The sequence below is a fragment of the Rutilus rutilus genome (assembly GCF_951802725.1).
Source record: "Rutilus rutilus genome assembly, chromosome: 4".
Lineage (NCBI taxonomy): Eukaryota > Metazoa > Chordata > Actinopteri > Cypriniformes > Leuciscidae > Rutilus > Rutilus rutilus.
The window spans coordinates 24,761,694-24,778,645 of record NC_140212.1 but is presented as its reverse complement, the minus strand read 5'-3'; the positions used below and the strand labels follow the sequence as shown (position 1 = coordinate 24,778,645).

At 37.4% G+C, this 16,952-nt stretch overlaps 1 protein-coding gene across 2 annotated transcripts; it reads left to right on the top strand.

Annotated features, from left to right (window-relative positions):
* Positions 1-54: 54 nt before the first annotated feature.
* LOC311288951 (uncharacterized protein) lies at positions 55-15,124 on the top strand. 2 transcript variants are annotated; one of them, XM_084406662.1, is made up of 11 exons: positions 55-300; positions 6,872-7,055; positions 7,280-7,499; positions 7,611-7,884; positions 7,975-8,152; positions 8,275-8,350; positions 8,448-8,628; positions 8,786-9,034; positions 13,811-13,982; positions 14,401-14,549; positions 14,669-15,124. In XM_084406662.1, the coding sequence occupies exons 8-11, from the start codon at positions 8,818-8,820 to the stop codon at positions 14,914-14,916; spliced, it is 786 nt and encodes a 261-aa protein (XP_084262788.1). In that variant the 5' UTR covers positions 55-300; positions 6,872-7,055; positions 7,280-7,499; positions 7,611-7,884; positions 7,975-8,152; positions 8,275-8,350; positions 8,448-8,628; positions 8,786-8,817; the 3' UTR covers positions 14,917-15,124. The 2 variants fall into 2 exon arrangements, with proteins under 2 accessions (XP_084262788.1, XP_084262787.1); XM_084406661.1 differs by lacking the exons at positions 13,811-13,982; positions 14,401-14,549; positions 14,669-15,124 and having other exon boundaries at positions 8,786-8,963.
* The last annotated feature ends 1,828 nt before the right edge of the window (positions 15,125-16,952 follow it).

The window sequence follows — 16,952 nt, the reverse complement described above, 5'->3', positions numbered from 1 at the left end:
TGTTGTGTAGTAGGCTGGAGTGTTGTTACTGCGAGGAGACGTTGTTATTTTCATCCGGATTGCATGTCCACTTTGTTCAACCTTCCTAGGGACGAGGGAGTTAGAGATCAATGGCTGAAATTTATTTTTAACTCGGTCCCTCTTAATTATTACCCAAATCTCGCTCTCTGTGCTGCACATTTTATGGAGGAAAGCTTCCACAATCTTCGCGAGTTCAATGCCGGATTCGCAAAACGGCTTGTTCTGAAAGATCGAGCAGTTCCAACGTTAAAAACAGAAGCTGTTTACGGCCCACAACCTGTAAGTATGATTTATTTTTCGTCGTTGTGTTTTCCTGTAATAGTTCGTATTGTTAATTGTACGTTGTAGCCAGGAAGTAAACAAATGACAATGCTGTTTATATTTATCCGACAAACACCTAACGTTACAAACTTTTTTTAAATCTCAACAGCGAACTTTTAATTAGTGTAAATTATTCTTTGATTAGAGCTTTTATGTGTTTTTTTTTATCTACATGCTTGTTTATCTACAGTCATGCTAAACAAGGTTCTGTGTTTGATTTGGCTAACGTTACTGTAGTAAAGCCAATGTTTAGTGTTCGTTTTGAGGTTAATAGTTCTTGTGACAGATATTTGGCTAACGTAGACTCACTGTATTCCGGACATCACGGTATTCCCAGAGAATGTCTAATAAGGCGAGAAGTTTCACTCTCAGTACACTTCCGGCTTCTGAACTGGTTGCAGTTCCACTCTTGTTCCATATGAGGGCGCTCACAGGACGAGTGCAGAATGAATGGAGGTCTATGGCAGTATACCCATCAAAATCCACTTTTCTCAGGATATAATTTTTTGTCTAGTAATTTGAATATTGTATTCGAAAGGAGATGCAAAGAAATTACACATTGCTGGGTGTTAGATTTTTTAGAGTCACTTATTTGCTTTAAAAAGTCTTTTAAAGTGTCAATGACGTCATACACATCGTACGACCAGAGATACTGCTTTACGGCAATCCTTCAGTCACTTTGGTGCTTTCGCGCTCTGCACTTTCTTTTCTCTCGAGGCATCGACAACACAGCTGACACAGGTAAATACACGTGCTAGAAGAGTTTTTATTTTGTTTGTTTCTGGTCCCACTTCGGATGCCACGATGCCATCAAGCGGTATCTCTAGTCGTAATCAGTCCTTCACTGACCAATCAGCGTTCATTAGCAGAATGCTAGCGTGTTATGGGCAACAACAACTCAACCTGTAAGAAATCGAAAGGACATAAGTACTCGTTCATTCAACTTTCGACCTATAACCCATGTTGAACTTGCAAAACCTACTATCGAATCTGAGATTTCTCAACGGCAATCGGGTGAAAGAGACAAATTTAGCCGTCTAGCCCCATAGACTCCCATTCATTCTGCACTCATGGGCGATCGCCCCCAGTGGAACTCTGGTGGAACTACAACCAAAATTCGGTACAAGAGGACTTAATAGGGAGTGGGCAGGCTCTCCGTAGACGGGCTCTGGTATTCCGGACACTTGACCTTTTCCCGCAAATTCTATAAATAAACACTGCCAGGTCACGGCATCTATATATATCTGTGTCTTCTTTGCCTCCTCCTCTTTCGACTCAGACCAACCTTGTGTTTCCAGAGCCAGTCATTTCAGAGAAATCAACGTGAGTTTTTAACGTACACCAATGACTGTTCAGAAAATGGCGGGGGGAGGGTTTTCCGGCTGGACAAAAGGTAGAGGGGAGAATACCTCGGCTCTTAAAACATGATCACCCACCAAAAAATGTCACACAAAAACATTCTTATGGTCTTATAAAATAATTAAAGAGTTACAATATGCAAATATTTGTACTTTAAGGTATATACACGTTCAATGGAGCACTTTGTCCTACATGAATTTGAGCGGCAGCGGCGCATCACTGCACCATCATTAAATCACCTCAAGTTAAAGTTACAACGGCACACATTGTAATAGCATGCAATTTAACATTTCATTAAGTTAATATAAGCCATAAAAGTAAATAAATTATTAACTTAACGTTATTAACTTTACTTTTATTTACTAAATTATTCAGTAAATAAAGGTAAAGTTAATAACGTTAAGTTAATCATAATTTCTATAACATTAACGTTAACTTAAGTTATTTGAGGACCCAATAAAAATGAATCAATCTAGACTTCATTTTATAAAAGGAACTTTTAATGACATGGAAAAGGTGAACATCAACAAACAACTATAACATTTAATAACATGGAAAAAGATGATCAACAAAAAACTATATACATATAACGTTAATAACATAACATGGAAAAGATGAACATCAAACAACTATAACATTATACATTTAATAACACGTAAAAGATGAACATCAACAAATAACTATATACATTTAATAACACGGAACTATATACATTTAATATAATATACATTTAAAGGGATAGTTCACCCAAAAATGAAAATGCTGTCCTCATTTACTCACCCTCATGTTGTTCCAAACCTGTATGACTTTCTGCTGAACACAAAAGAAGATATTTTGAAGGAAAGTCGGTAACGTTAACCAAACGACTGATGGACCCCATTGACTTCCATAGTAGGAAAATGGAAGTCAATGGGGACCAGCAACTGTTTAATTACCAACCTTCTTTAAAATATCTTCTTTTGTGTTCAGCAGAAGAAAGGAAATCATACAGGTTTGGTTTACAGGAACAACATGAGGGTGAGTAAATAACAGCATTTTCATTTTTGGGTGAACTATCCCTTTAATGTTAGGTTCCCCTTTCCCTGGTGTGTCCAGGCCTGGTGTGTCCTCTCCCCGCCTGTTAAATAGAAAAACATTAATGCTTTAAAAACACTTAACGTTAAAGCCATAAGTATAAGAACTCAAAACAGTATTAACATTACAGAAAAGCTTACAAATGCATGTCTTCTTTTGGTAACGTTATGTTAGGGAAGAATGTCAGGGAAAAATAAATACAGCAGGGAAATGCTAGACGCAGCATTAAATGCTTTAAAGTCAGGAGTGTGAGGAGTGTCTCACAGAAATTTGGGATACCGAAGTCTACCCTGTCAGACCACAAGCTGGGGAAATCTGAATGTGGTCCTCATCCAAATAGGGCCCTTACCCTGGAGGAAGAGGAATCGTTAGTCAATTATATTGTTTGGATGGCAGATCATGGTTTTCCCCTAACAAGAACCATTGTCAAGTGTCTTGCCCTGGAGATAATTAAAGAGAGCAGCCGGAAGACTATAGTCAACCTGGAGACGGGGTTGAGTGACAACTGGTGGGTCCGCTTCAAAGCTCGCCATACAGAGCTGACCACCCGGACACCGGACTCCCTCGATAGGGCCAGGGTCCTTGCCGCAACACCTGAGGGAATAGATCATTTTTTCAATTTGCTTGTTAAAATTATCAACCTCCACAGTCTCCATGACAAACCTCATCAGCTGTGGAACTGCGACGAGACGGGCTTCGGAGATAAGCCAAAGTCGAAGGAGAAGGTGATCTGCCAGAAGGGAAAGCGCCACATCTACCGGCAGCAGACCACCACCAGGGAGCACATCACTGTGCATGTAGCAGTAAGTGCAGCTGGTGAAAGTGTCCCTCCCTTCATTATATATCCCCGCTGCCTTCCCAGTGTGGCGTATAGGGATGGGACGGTATGAAAATTTAATATCACGATTATAGTGACCAAAATTATCGCGATTATCAATATTATCACGGTTTTGTTGAAACGAGATGAAAGTGTTCAAAAAGAGTTGATGCTCACACTGAAGACATTTCAACAAGTTTTATATTTGAAAATCAACAAACAACAAATAAAACAAGCAGCTCTATGCACTTTTTAAAGCATTTCCTTACTTATAATGACGGTCGTCAATAGCAACGCATTATAACACCGCGCACATCCATTGTAACGGCCACCTAGTGTTAAGTAGTGTTCATGACATGAATGTGGATGTGCCTTTAAGATAACTTCTTCTATGGCGTAAGTTATTGTATGCATGCTATTTTTATGTGAGCGTGCACGCAAAGTGAGAGTGAGATTGATCGCGCAAAGAGGAAGCTGACCGCTCTACTGCTGACCGTTGTTTTATAATGTGTTTACTTCCACTTTGATTTGTAGCGTGTTTTCGAGTGTTTTCTTTTCCCTTTTAACATTCGCTCTTCGACATGTATGTGAAGAGTGTGCTTAACTGAGAGAAAACATCTATAAAAGTCTCGTGGAACTACCAGTTCATTTGCACTGTCTTGTATCTGGGCAGACTTCAAACTCTCTGACAGACGTTACACCATGTATCACAACGGACGCGCTCTCTCGTTTAATTCAAATACAACTTGCCGTCTTGCGTCTCCGTTTTTAATTGTATTGAAAATTAAATCGGAGTTGATTTATTGTTTACAGAGTTTGATAATATTGTTGTGATCATCTTGTCTGAACGATTGTTTTGTACGCTGTACATAATGGATTTATAAACAGACTGTTGCTGGCTGAACAGGATCTAAAATCGCGATAATCAAACACGGTTTTAATGATAATTAAATTTTAAACGATATTACAAACCGTCAGTACATTTTATCGTGGTTTATAGTGAAACCGGTAATCGTCCCATCCCTAGTGGCGTATGCCTTGGATGGGCCAGAAAATAGCCTTTATGGTTATGCGGACAAAGGCTACATGACGGCAGAGCTGTTTTTGAAATGGTTGGACCATTTCATCAAGTATGCCCCTCCTGCACGCCCTCTAGTACTTATAATGGACCAGCATGAAACCCACTGTGGCCGTCAAATAATAGACGTCTGCAGGGAAAACCAAATTGAAATTCTCCTCTTACCCCCCCACACAACTCACATGCTGCAGTTTTCAACCCCCTGAAGGGAGTGTTCAGCACCCTGGCCAGTCGCATGGGCCTGGTGAGAGGAGACATGGTAATTGGCAAGAAGCACTCCTCTGTGCTGAAGCATGCCTATGAAAAGGCCGTCACTCCAGCCAACATCAAGTCAGGATTCCGGAAGACCGGCATCTATCCTCTGTCAAGAGAAGCAGTGGACATGACACAGGTTAGGTTCTTCATTGTATTTCCTAAAAATATTCCTATTAATTGTGTTATGCAACTTAAATCTAACATAATGTGAAGAATACCAGTTTTTAACTTGAGCACTCTCTATCTAGATTGTAAAGCTTGTGCCCAGTGCAGCTGCTGTGCCCACCTCCTCCACAGCAGCCACTACTTCCTCCTCCTTCACTGCAGCCGATGCGCCCTCCTCCTCCAGGGCAGCCGCTGCTCCCTCATCTGCTGTGCCCAGCTCCACCACAGCAGTGGCTTCTTTCTCCTCTGCTGTGCCCACCTGTTCCACTTCCACTTCATCTGTCTGTCCTACTTGCAACAAGAGCACAAAAAATCACTTGGTGGAAACTGGCCTCATTCCACAATATTTAGCGGACATCCTGGTCACACCCACCTTTGGCCAGAGAGCGGAAGGGATACGGCGTCTGGTGCCACTGCAAGCCCGGGTCATGACAAGTGACGATTATGTGGCACACCTCGACAACCTAGAGGCCAAAGAAAAAGAAAAAGAAGAACAGAAGAAGAAAAGGAAGGAGGAACAGGAGAAGAATAGGGAAGCAAAAAGGGCTAGACAGGCTAAGGCAGCGAGAAGAGGAGCGCCTGCGATGGATGATGGCAGCTACTGTTCTGTTTGCAAAAGCAGCTTGCCACCAGGGTCCAACGCAGAGGTGGACGAGTGGATCCAGTGTGACCTCTGCCAGCTGTGGTTCCACATGGCGTGTGTGGACACAGACACTGTCCCTGACGGAGAGTGGCTGTGTCACAAGTGTGGTGTCACTATGTAAATATGTAAATAGATAGCCTATAGATAGATAAACAGATAGAATAGATAGATATTGTTAGATATAGACATTATATATATATAGACATTATATAGATAAACAGATAGAATATTGTTAGATAGACATATATATATATATATCATTATAAATTGCTATTGTTAAAATTAAGTTGTTATTTGTTATATTTGTGTTCATTCTGTTTTTGTTTTGATCAATTTTATGTGTTAAGTTGTTTCTCTTTTGTAATAATTAAATGCGTTCATAATTCACCAAATTGGCAGAATTGTGTTTAAGGTAAATAAATCCTCCACATGACTTTACATGTTTAAAATTCTTAAATATAATGTTAACGTTAGAATATACGTTAATGTTACTGCCATGTGCTTCACATGTGCAACCGTCGATGCCAGTGCTTCACGTGAGCAATCGTCGATTAAAAGAGTGTATAGACGCTTATAAATAATACATATACAACATATGAAGATTAATATCATTATTTTACCAATTTATAGTTGTTAAAATGTATGTGTTTTATATTAGAAACGACTCCTCCTTACCTGTCCGAAACACAGTGAGTAAAAAAATTCAGCCGTCCGGAACACAGTGAGTCCTCACGGTAATCCCGGCGTTTTTTTCAAGATTTCTCCAAAATGATTGGTCCAAAATGTGTCAATCAAACTTAGGAACGTGTGGAAGGCATGTCCCCAGAGACAGACAAGCCAATCAGGTTTCTCTTTCCGCGGATTGATATCTTACGGGACTTTTTACTGTGCAAAGTGTCCGTGAGTCTACGTTACAATCGTTCAAAAAATACAAAAGTAACGGTGCCATTCAGTAGTGATCACTATAGGTCCGCGGTCTTTACTCAAAAAAATCCATTTGAGGACTGTAGTATTATTTGTTAGACCGATTAGCCTATATGAAATTCTTGTTTATGAAGCTTATTTTTTGTGGTGTAATGATTATACAGTAATAAAAATCATTTGATCATTGATTACATATTGTCATTATTTCTTACAGACAACATCTCAGCAGGGTTCGAGTTCCCAAGAGATCCCCACTACATCTACACTCCATGAAGTTGGATGTCAGTCAGACCCTATAGAGACTGAAACTGTAGCCACAGAGATAAAGCCCAAGATGAGATCAGTGGGCACACAACTTTCAATGGGTACATTCAGCAATTTCCACTTCAGGAGCAAAGGTATGAAATACAGACATTAAATGTGTTTATGTGTTACTTTATCATACGCAGTACTAGAACATAATGTTTTTTTAATAATGATTGTTATACAGGCTATTGAAAATTATGTGCATTAGAAAGTGGCTTATGCGTCTCACTTAAAAAAAAAAAATTGTAATAGCATGACAGATGTTTTTGATTAATTGAATTTTTTACATTATTTTTTTTTTTTTTTTTACTTGTAGGCATTCAGGCAAAATTGTATGGTCATGATGTGGACACTGAAACAACTGACATGTTTCCTGATGTGCAGCTGTCATCAACACCAGTAAGGGGCTCAATTTTTAGGCCCGGCAAGAGACCTCGTCTGGTGTTAGATGAGGAGGAAGAATCAGAATTACATGTCGAACCCAATGACTCCACATATAACCCAGATTCTGTTGTCACTCAAGAATCTGAATTGACGTAAGATATAAATACATATTTACATAAATTTTTACCAATACATTTGTGTTTTCAAAATATATATAACATGAAAGCAACTTCCTAATATTTATTCATTTTATATTGCCTTAGGATAGATCCACAGCCCGACCACAGCGATAACAAATACATTGTTTTTGAAAGCTGTCTTCGAGAGCTGTTTGTGTCATGTCCAATTTGTAAGATGAAGTGTGTTGTCCAGAGCAGACGAAGGGGGACATTTGTTGCATTCACCCAGCTTTGTGAAAAGTGTAACTACCACAGACAGTGGCAGAGCCAGCCCATTGTAGGGAGTACCCCACTTGGAAACCTGCTATTGTCTGCAGCAACATATTTTACCGGTGGATCTTTTAAACAACTAGAGAAGGTATTACAATTACATTAAAATAAAATTAAAAGTACTGTGTTGTTTCAGTATACGTACTGTATCAATGTTATTTAATTTCTATTTTCATAGATTTTCAAGGCCATGAAGCTCCAGATGATGTATTATGTAACTTTTAGGATTCATGCCAGGAATTTCATTGAGCCTACCATAATACACAAGTGGAACCGAGATCAACTGAATCTTATTAGGCAGCTGCAAGAGGGAGGAAATGTTGCTGTGGCTGGAGATATGCGTGCTGACACACCAGGTACGTTTAGAGTATAAAAAAAAAATCATGCTGTTTATTTTATAGTCTTTGATTTTTCCTAAAATATTATGATACTGATGTTCTCAGTAATGTTCTATATATGATTATGATGTTTACAATAGGACACTCAGCCAAATTTGGCAGCTACACCATTATGCACATGGAACCAACAAAATTCTGGATCTTCAACTAGTCCAGGTTAATAATTCCTAAGCATATAAAATAATTTTGACGCTTTCTTTAATCTGTTATTGTTTATATTGCTATATTTGAATTGTTGTGTATCCAACAACAGAGCAACGAGGTTGGTGGCAGTTATCATATAGAAAAGGAGGGATTCAAGCGTTGTCTCGATAAGCTGGAGTCTAATGGTTTAGCTGTTGACTACATAGTCACCGATCGCCATCCGCAGATTCAGAAGTACCTGAGGGACCGCAATATCACTCAGTTCTATGACGTGTGGCACTTTGAGAAAGGTAATTATTTATCTTTGGGCATTTAATCAAATACAAAGTTGATTCTTGTTCAATTAATTGTGTTCAACTGTTCAACCTAACTTGTTCGTTTTTATTTTTGGTGTAATTTGATTATCTTGAAATAATGATTGTACAACCGAGCTTTTACTTTGTACAGGTTTATCTAAGAAGCTTGACAAACTTTCAAAAATGAAGGACTGCGAGGTGCTGAAAAAATGGTTGCACAGCATCAAAAACCATGTTTACTGGAGTGCGAATTCATCTGAGTCTGGGCCAGAAAAGGTGGCGAAGTGGAATTCACTGCAGAACCACATACAAAATGTACATGTTCATGATAATCACCTCTTCCCCAAGTGTGAACACCCAGACAAAGTTTCAAGGGATCCAACAAAATGGTTCCAACCAGGTACAGATGGTGGACAACCAGAGTGCCTATTACCCGCGGCGAAAATAAACCAGCCGCATTTCAAAGTCGTTCCCGAAATGACCGCCAGGTGGCGCAAAGGGACATTGTGCAAAACAGCAGCAATTGCCGTATTTTAAAATGTAAGTGGGTTAAATATAAAACCCTAAGCCTAATAGGCATATTTTTCATATATATAAATAGGCCTATTAGGCTACAACAGAATAGAACCAAAGATAGAATCAATTTTAGAACTGAAAAAATTTAATCAAAAGTTAAAAATAGAGACGATATTAGGAGCAATGACGCGGAATATTTTTACTATTCTATTGAGGAATTAGATAAATGAAGAGCTCTCGTGAGCGATACAATTGCATAGTAATTTATAGTGATTTCAAAAGCAGTCCTTAAAAAAAAAAAATACATGGAGTAGTGTGGCATAATTTTTGAGAGATTACTCGGAACGCATTTTAGTTAAGATCCTGGTTTCAATGCCCTTAATGTATAGGCTAGGCTACTGCTTTAAAAAAATGTCACAACGCGATTTGAGATTGTTTTGAATTAAACATTGAAGTTTAAAATGTAGTGTTTTGGCACACCAGGCCGAGTGGCGTTACGCATTGTTCAAAAATCAGGTTTTATTCTGGCATGTTGAATTGACGTTAATTTTTTTTTTTTTTGATTTATTAGATTTAGATTTTAGATTTCGTTAGATTTATTTTTCTCATAACAGCTAAAATAACTAATATATGCCTTGTCTTAATATGACCTACTTAATATAGGCAATAGGCATATAATTTTGTAATAATTTTATTTTATTAAATTGAACAAGCGCAACAATCAGCATTTAATCAAATATTCTAAAAGATGTATTATTAATAATAATGTTATTTCAACATAATATTTCGTTTTTTCGACATAATGTGTGCGTGCAACAAGCAAGATGTGTATTTGTAAATCCGGTGATGCGTGCATTGATTTTTATCAATAAACTAGTGTTTTCTGACAGTGTCGACTGCAAAGATGAAGTTGACGATCGCCATATTTGTAGTGAACGCACCTAGAGAGAAATACACATAAAGACATAATCAGAGAGTAGCCTTTTTCTTTTCGTTTTGAATTATTTCGTTTGAAGACATTTCAAGCTTTGTGTATTTGATGTATTTATCATGTCTGTGTGAGGCATACGCTGAGTTTCGTTAAGTTAGGAGGATGAGATGCGCTCCAGCTGACGTGCAATGCAAGTGACCGTGCGGGCGCCTCCATGATTAGTGTCTGTTATATTTGCTTCTCTTACTTATTTAAATCCAGGCAATTGGTTGATGAAAAATTGATTAAAATTAAGATACAATTTATAGAAAACGAAATTCACTTTAAAGAAAGGTTTTCTACGAAACAAAACTTAATGAAGTGGTCAAAATCATGTCTGACCCACTCCATATCCATCTCTCGATATAATGCATCCTATCTTACTCGTGCTGTTCACTTTTCATATTCAACATAGATGGAAAAAAATAACATTATAATATTTTAACAAATATGATACTAAATGAGATTATTTAATGGCTACAACAGTATAGTAGGCCTATAGACTTTTTTTTTTAGAATAGAATTTTGCTGTGCACTTGTATATTAGTGTCAGCTGGGAAGGAAATATAGAGACCAGACCTCTTGGAACTTTAATTGAATACATAGCGTTGGTAAAGCATACTGAAATTACATCCCTACAAATTTATTAGGCCCTACTGAAAATAAATGTATCGAATTTAAGCAAAGTAGCCTAAATGTTAAGACTGTAAGCCCTTTGCTTTTTTACGTAGCCTATAAAGGACTCTTATAGCCGACTTTGTGTTAATTTAATTTGTAGAGGATTTTTTTAACTCAAACATTAACACTGAAATAAATGAAACTAAATTATTGTAAATTTTTTGGCACACCACGACGAGTGGCGCTATGCATTGTTCTAAAGCCAGGTTTTATTCTGGCATGTTGAATTAGTTGAACACACACTGGAACGTTAGGCCATGAAGCAACGAGTGAATCGTGGCCGAGTGGTTGAACTTACGTTACGATCATTTAGATGACACGGGTTCGAATCCCGAACAAACTTGGACTACTGATATTTTTATATTAGCCTATTAATGCATTTTATAGTCTATTGTTGATGCAGAGAGATTTGTCTAGCTCTAAAACATAGTTTTTTGCTTATAGCCTATTTACAAAATAAAATCACCATGCATTTCCATTTTACACTAAGGAACAAATATTATACAATGACTTTACTTATAGCCTATAATAATTCCAATCGTAATTTCAAAAGCAGTTCTGTTAAAAAAAGGATATATATATATATATATATATATATATGACGTTTAAACGACAAACAATAAAATCAGAACCAGTATTTGCGTTCATGGTTCCAGTGGCAGTAATGCATCCACGGCTTTTCAGAATGTCACAAAGCGTTTTGAGATTGTTTTGAATGAAATATTGAAGTTTATAATTAAGTGTTTTGGCACACCACGACGAGTGGCAAACTCTTTGTTTTGTTTTGCAAACTCAGCTAGCCTGTGGGGGGTTTGGAGAAGGCAATAGTTGCTTTATCGTGGGGGTGCAGGACAGAGGTGTTAATGTTCCGTCTTTCATATGGAGAGTGTCGGAGCCAGCCTGATGAGCAGGCAAAGGCTAAATTCTTCTAAGGATTAATCTCAAAATCTCCAAAAGTCCATAGCCTATGTACAGTAGGCCCTATATCTTATTAAATTATATATTGTAGTTTTATTGATTGTATTTAAAGGTTTTCCACACACAATTTCAATTTAGCAGATACAGAGCTCTTTAATTCGCGACCCACCTCGTTTTATTGTAAGGTGAATTCAGCAAGGCATGTTGTATCTTTGAAGGAACAAAAGCTATTTGTTACAGTTTTTTTCTTTCGTGATTTGTGTGGATGACACACAGCGACATATACAGTATTATCAGCTGTATGGTGTTTTTTACGCTGAAATGCTTAATTTCGAGAAAGACCCGGCGCGCGCAGTGAGGGAGACCAAACTTACTAAAAAAAATATCCAGCGCGAGAGAGGCAAAGAAAAACGCCTGTTCTTAATTTATGTTGCTTTGAACTTTTTTCGTTTTGTACCGTTTTAATTTTTTAATTTAGCTGCAATTTCTTTGACAATAGAAATTTAAAATGTTGCAAGAATAAGATTCTGTGTTTCTTATTTTGCATCACAAAGGGAATAAACTCTATCGATGCAACCCTGTTTAAATAAATAAACTGTCCCGACACTTTATTCATACCTTGAAATGTGCGATGGGTTTTCAAACTTAATTAATTTTCTTTTTCTTTTACATTTTCATTGTTTATTTTTTAATTGAAAGTAATACTGTAGGCTATTGAAAGTATTTTTCTGATTTGTCCGATCTGTTTTGAAAAATGTCTTCCGTTGCTATGGCCGGGTATCACTGTCAGTCATCTCAATCTCGTGAATGATTCACACACACAAAAAAAAATAATTTAGCAGATTAAAGACGAGCTTCATCATCTTCATTTTCTGGTGCAATCGGCTTACAGTCTTCCTTCATCAGACACAACTGGAATGTTGCAAATTTATGTTGTAATGTACAATTGATAATTAAACAAGACGATTGACTTTAAACAGATGCATATTTAAGCATCAAGAACGGAAAAACATAAACACTGTCGGCTACACTGAGATTCGATCTCAGATCATTTGAAGCTCCGAGAGGCTATTGTTAATGCTTTGACCACAGATCTATCGTCTGAATTGCCTAGGTCTACTACTGTTTGGTCGGGATTTGAACCGATTTGAATTCGGCCACGAATTTGTTTTGTTTTATTTTGTTTTAAATGTATTTTTACATATTTTTCTTTCGTTGATGTTAACCAATTCTGTTGTAGCATAATAGGCCTATATTTTTTCCCTAAAAGTTTGTTTTATTCTCTGCTTTGTTTGTTTATATTTTTACATATTCAATCAGTCTCATTTTTGTTCAAATAATGAAAAAAGTTGTTTTTTTTGCGCCATGTTTCTTTTTTTTTCAATTTTTTTTTTAAATAAACAGATAGGAAACTTACCTTTTAAAATGCCGCAGTTGCTGCTGTTTTGCCCTGTCACTTGCGCCACCTGGTATAGCCTAGTCATTTCGCGAACGACTTTGAAATTCGACTGGTTTATTTTTGCTGCGGCAGTAATAGGCATTGTGGTTGATTATTTATTAAATAATTCCATTGATAATCATAACAACATGTAAGCCTATTTAATTCTGAATATAACAAAGAATGCTTAAACCGACTAACATCGGTTAGTAACTGCAAGTCCTGAAAATGTTTTAATTTTACGTAAGTAAATGACAAGTAACCTATTGACATAGCCTTTCTAAATTATAGAAAAACTGGGCACACAATTTTAACGTGTCTACTTTGTTTAAATTGAATGAATTTGAATTCGTTTAACCACAATATTTATCTTGAATCTGTGGCCTCTCAGCTCAGATTACTGCCGCGGCAGATTACGTCATAAAGAGAATAAACTGACACTTTTCAAAGTCTGTGATTACAGCGCCACTCAGCGGTAAAAGGCAGCAAATACACATCCCAATTTTGCCGCCGCGGGAACGGCGGCGGTAAAAGTCTCATTCTGGTTGTCCACCATCTGTATGACTATATAGAGACACTAAATAAAATGACAGTTAAATTTAAATTAAATTGTTAAATTTTGTATATTTTATTAATATTTTTTAATCTGGATACAGGATCAATAGCACTCCACAAAGTGGAAAAGCTATTATACAACAAGAGAGTTCTCAAGGATATAGAAAAGCTCAGCCACCACTTTCAGACGTCGTCACTGGAGGCATTCCACAGTCTGATTTTGCGTTTTGCCCCAAAGAACGTCATCTTCCCTTTCATAGGAATGTTGTGCAGGTAATAATCTTTGACATAATCAGTAATATTTATAAACATAGTTTCTAACAATTGTTATGGAAATGTTTTTTTATTCATTATTTTCTTCATATTAATGATCATTCCCTATAATAAATAATGTACTTTCCTAATAAGGCAGAAAAAGGTTCAGTTGGCTAGGAGCATTGTCTGTGGCCCTATGTTATCTATGTTATCTATGTTATAAGTAGCAGAGATATAAAGAGGTAGAGAGCCTCCTGTCTTGGCGCGCACTCTCACATTCTCTTGACTGGCTGTGCGACTGTGAGCCTTTCTTGCAAGAAAGTAACCATTATAATCATTGATTGAGCATTTGTCTCTTATTCAGAATTGTTTGTTTATTTCCAACAATACAGTCTACTAATCTTTGCATATTTTATGGATTGTGCAATGATTACAGGCTGTATCTTGCAGCAATGCACTATAATGAAAATGCTAACCGTGAGCAGGCAACAACAACTGAAGGACAGGCTGTGTATAAATTCATTTTTCCAAAGTCCAAAAAGGGGGAATGCACAGCAAAGCCAGTGAAAATAGACCCAACATACAGTAAGTTGTAAAAAAATATATTTCTAAATATTACACAAATGTAAATTATACAACAAAGGTAGATTGTTTATCAGTAATTATGTAAAACCATAGAGTGACTCGGTATTCTCTTATTACAGACTATGTTGATGACCTTATGAGCCTTCTACTACATAAAGTCTTTGTGGATCCCAAGCCATATGCTGACGAGCTGCACACAATCCCCATTCCACCTCCTCTGTCATCACAGTTTGAAAAACCCACCAAAGAAGAGGTGATTGCCCACCGTGTGTCACGATTCAGTCGAGGGGTGGCCGGAACCCAACATACTGTCCAGCTGGATCAGGAAAGTGCAGGCGTATCCGGCGAACAACACATGACGGGATGACAACCCTCACACTACGTCCTAGGTAGCCCCAGCACCAGCTGACAAAGCTGCGATAGGCCAGATAACGGAAACGCCTATGGCAGGAATAGAAAACCTCAATATTGTATATAAAACCAGTGGTATATAGGAAACATGTATATGTGATGTGTAAATATGTTAGATAAAAATTGATATTTTGATAGTTTTTGTCTTTAATACAGAACAAATGTTGTAAAAAAAATTTTTATCATTAACATGTCTTGTGTATAGATATTTTTGAATCTATTGTCTTTTATTTATATTATTTTACACAACATAATTTCATTAAATTTAATAAATACTTACTCCTCTTCATTTCTGCGCCTCACTGGTCCATAGTCGGCTCTGTAAATATTATTGATGTTTTGTAAAGTATACGGATTTAAGCAGTTTGGTTCGAAACCTGGATGCTCAACCATACATGTAGGAGGGTCTGAAACCTGCATTATTCGTTTTACAACCTAAACAATAATGTAAGACAATGAGTATATACTGTACAACTAACCTTTGTTCGTCTTTTAAATATGAAAAAAGGACGATAATAACTATAAATACATTATGCATAATTTTGGTACTAGCTTATTACACTACCTTCTGTATTTCTTTGCAGCAGATGTTTTCCACTTCAGTTGGCATTTTTTGCACAGTTATTACATGTACACCTAATAGAGTATTTTTTAATAAAAAAAACGTATTGAAAAGACTTTTATTAATAGACAAACACTTATTATTGTTATAAATTAAACATCAACTATTATAATTGGTACAATTATATAACAGCGTATCTAAAAAGTATGAGACAACAACAAAAAACAAACCATTCTGAAATGTCGTTTAACAGCCGTCCTTGAACAGGTTCTGCTCGATCATCTTCACTAAAATTTTCTGGGTCCGATTCGAGCTCAAATTGGCATGGTTTTATTGACACCATTATTTCTAATACCACCAAAGCACAGACTACCGGTAAAGGTAAGCGTGACGTTTCCGAAAAACGTGCACTAGCCGGTTAGCGAATCACATCACACTGGGCCAGCTAACCAATCTGAGCCCATTGCGTATTTTTGAGGGACTGGCTTCATAGAACCCGGAAACCATCAGACCGTTTTTACAAGGAGGGACAGAGCAGTGTGGAATAAAGGTAAAATATATGAAAAATAATGCTTTTTTTTTTAAACGAAGCATGAACACATGTTATAGTGCACCCCCACAAACACAATCAAGCCTTTGAAAAAATGTGTTTTACCACCCCTTTAAGTAAGAAGAAAGTGAAAATTTAAGGAAACGACAATTGTCAGAGGTATTCTAAGTTCTTTTTTTCTTTTTTTAAATACATGTTGTCCAAGGATGTGCTGAAAATACCATAGACAGTAAAAGAAATGGACACAGCGACCCCATTGGAACTCAATTGAGACAAGTGAAGCCCATTTTTAGCGATTTCTTAGCACTTCCTTTCCTGACGCGCAGACTCAAACCGAGCAAAGCGTTACACGGACCACGTGAGCAACCCGTCTGTCTTCTAGTAGCTGTGCCAAGAGAAATCTGAATCATTCCCTTCCGAATCTTGCAGAGACGGAGAGAGTGAGTAGGAGCTGTCCATGAGCTGGAGCAGGAGAAACTTTTGCTAAGTATTCTGATTAATTATATTGTCATTTTGCCTCCACGTCCCCCCGATTGCCCTCGAGCTTCTCCTCCCGTCCATACGGTAATCTCTCTACTGTGCGACAGAGAGTCGCGTGGTTATGACGCAATCGTTAGCCTACTTTTACAAAAACTGCATCTACAGGGCCATAACATAAGCTACAAGGTAATGGAGCATTTTATACATTGTCGTGTTTCTTTAGAAATAAATAATGGACAAATGGAGTCTTTAAACGCCTCAGATGTAAAGTTATTCGCTGTCAAAGTGACGCTAAAATGAATGGGAGTCAATGGGATGCTAACTGCAGGTGAAGTTCTGCTACAAGATGGCGGCACGCGGCCGACTTCAACTTCCGGTCGACTTCCTTCCCCCCTGGAAA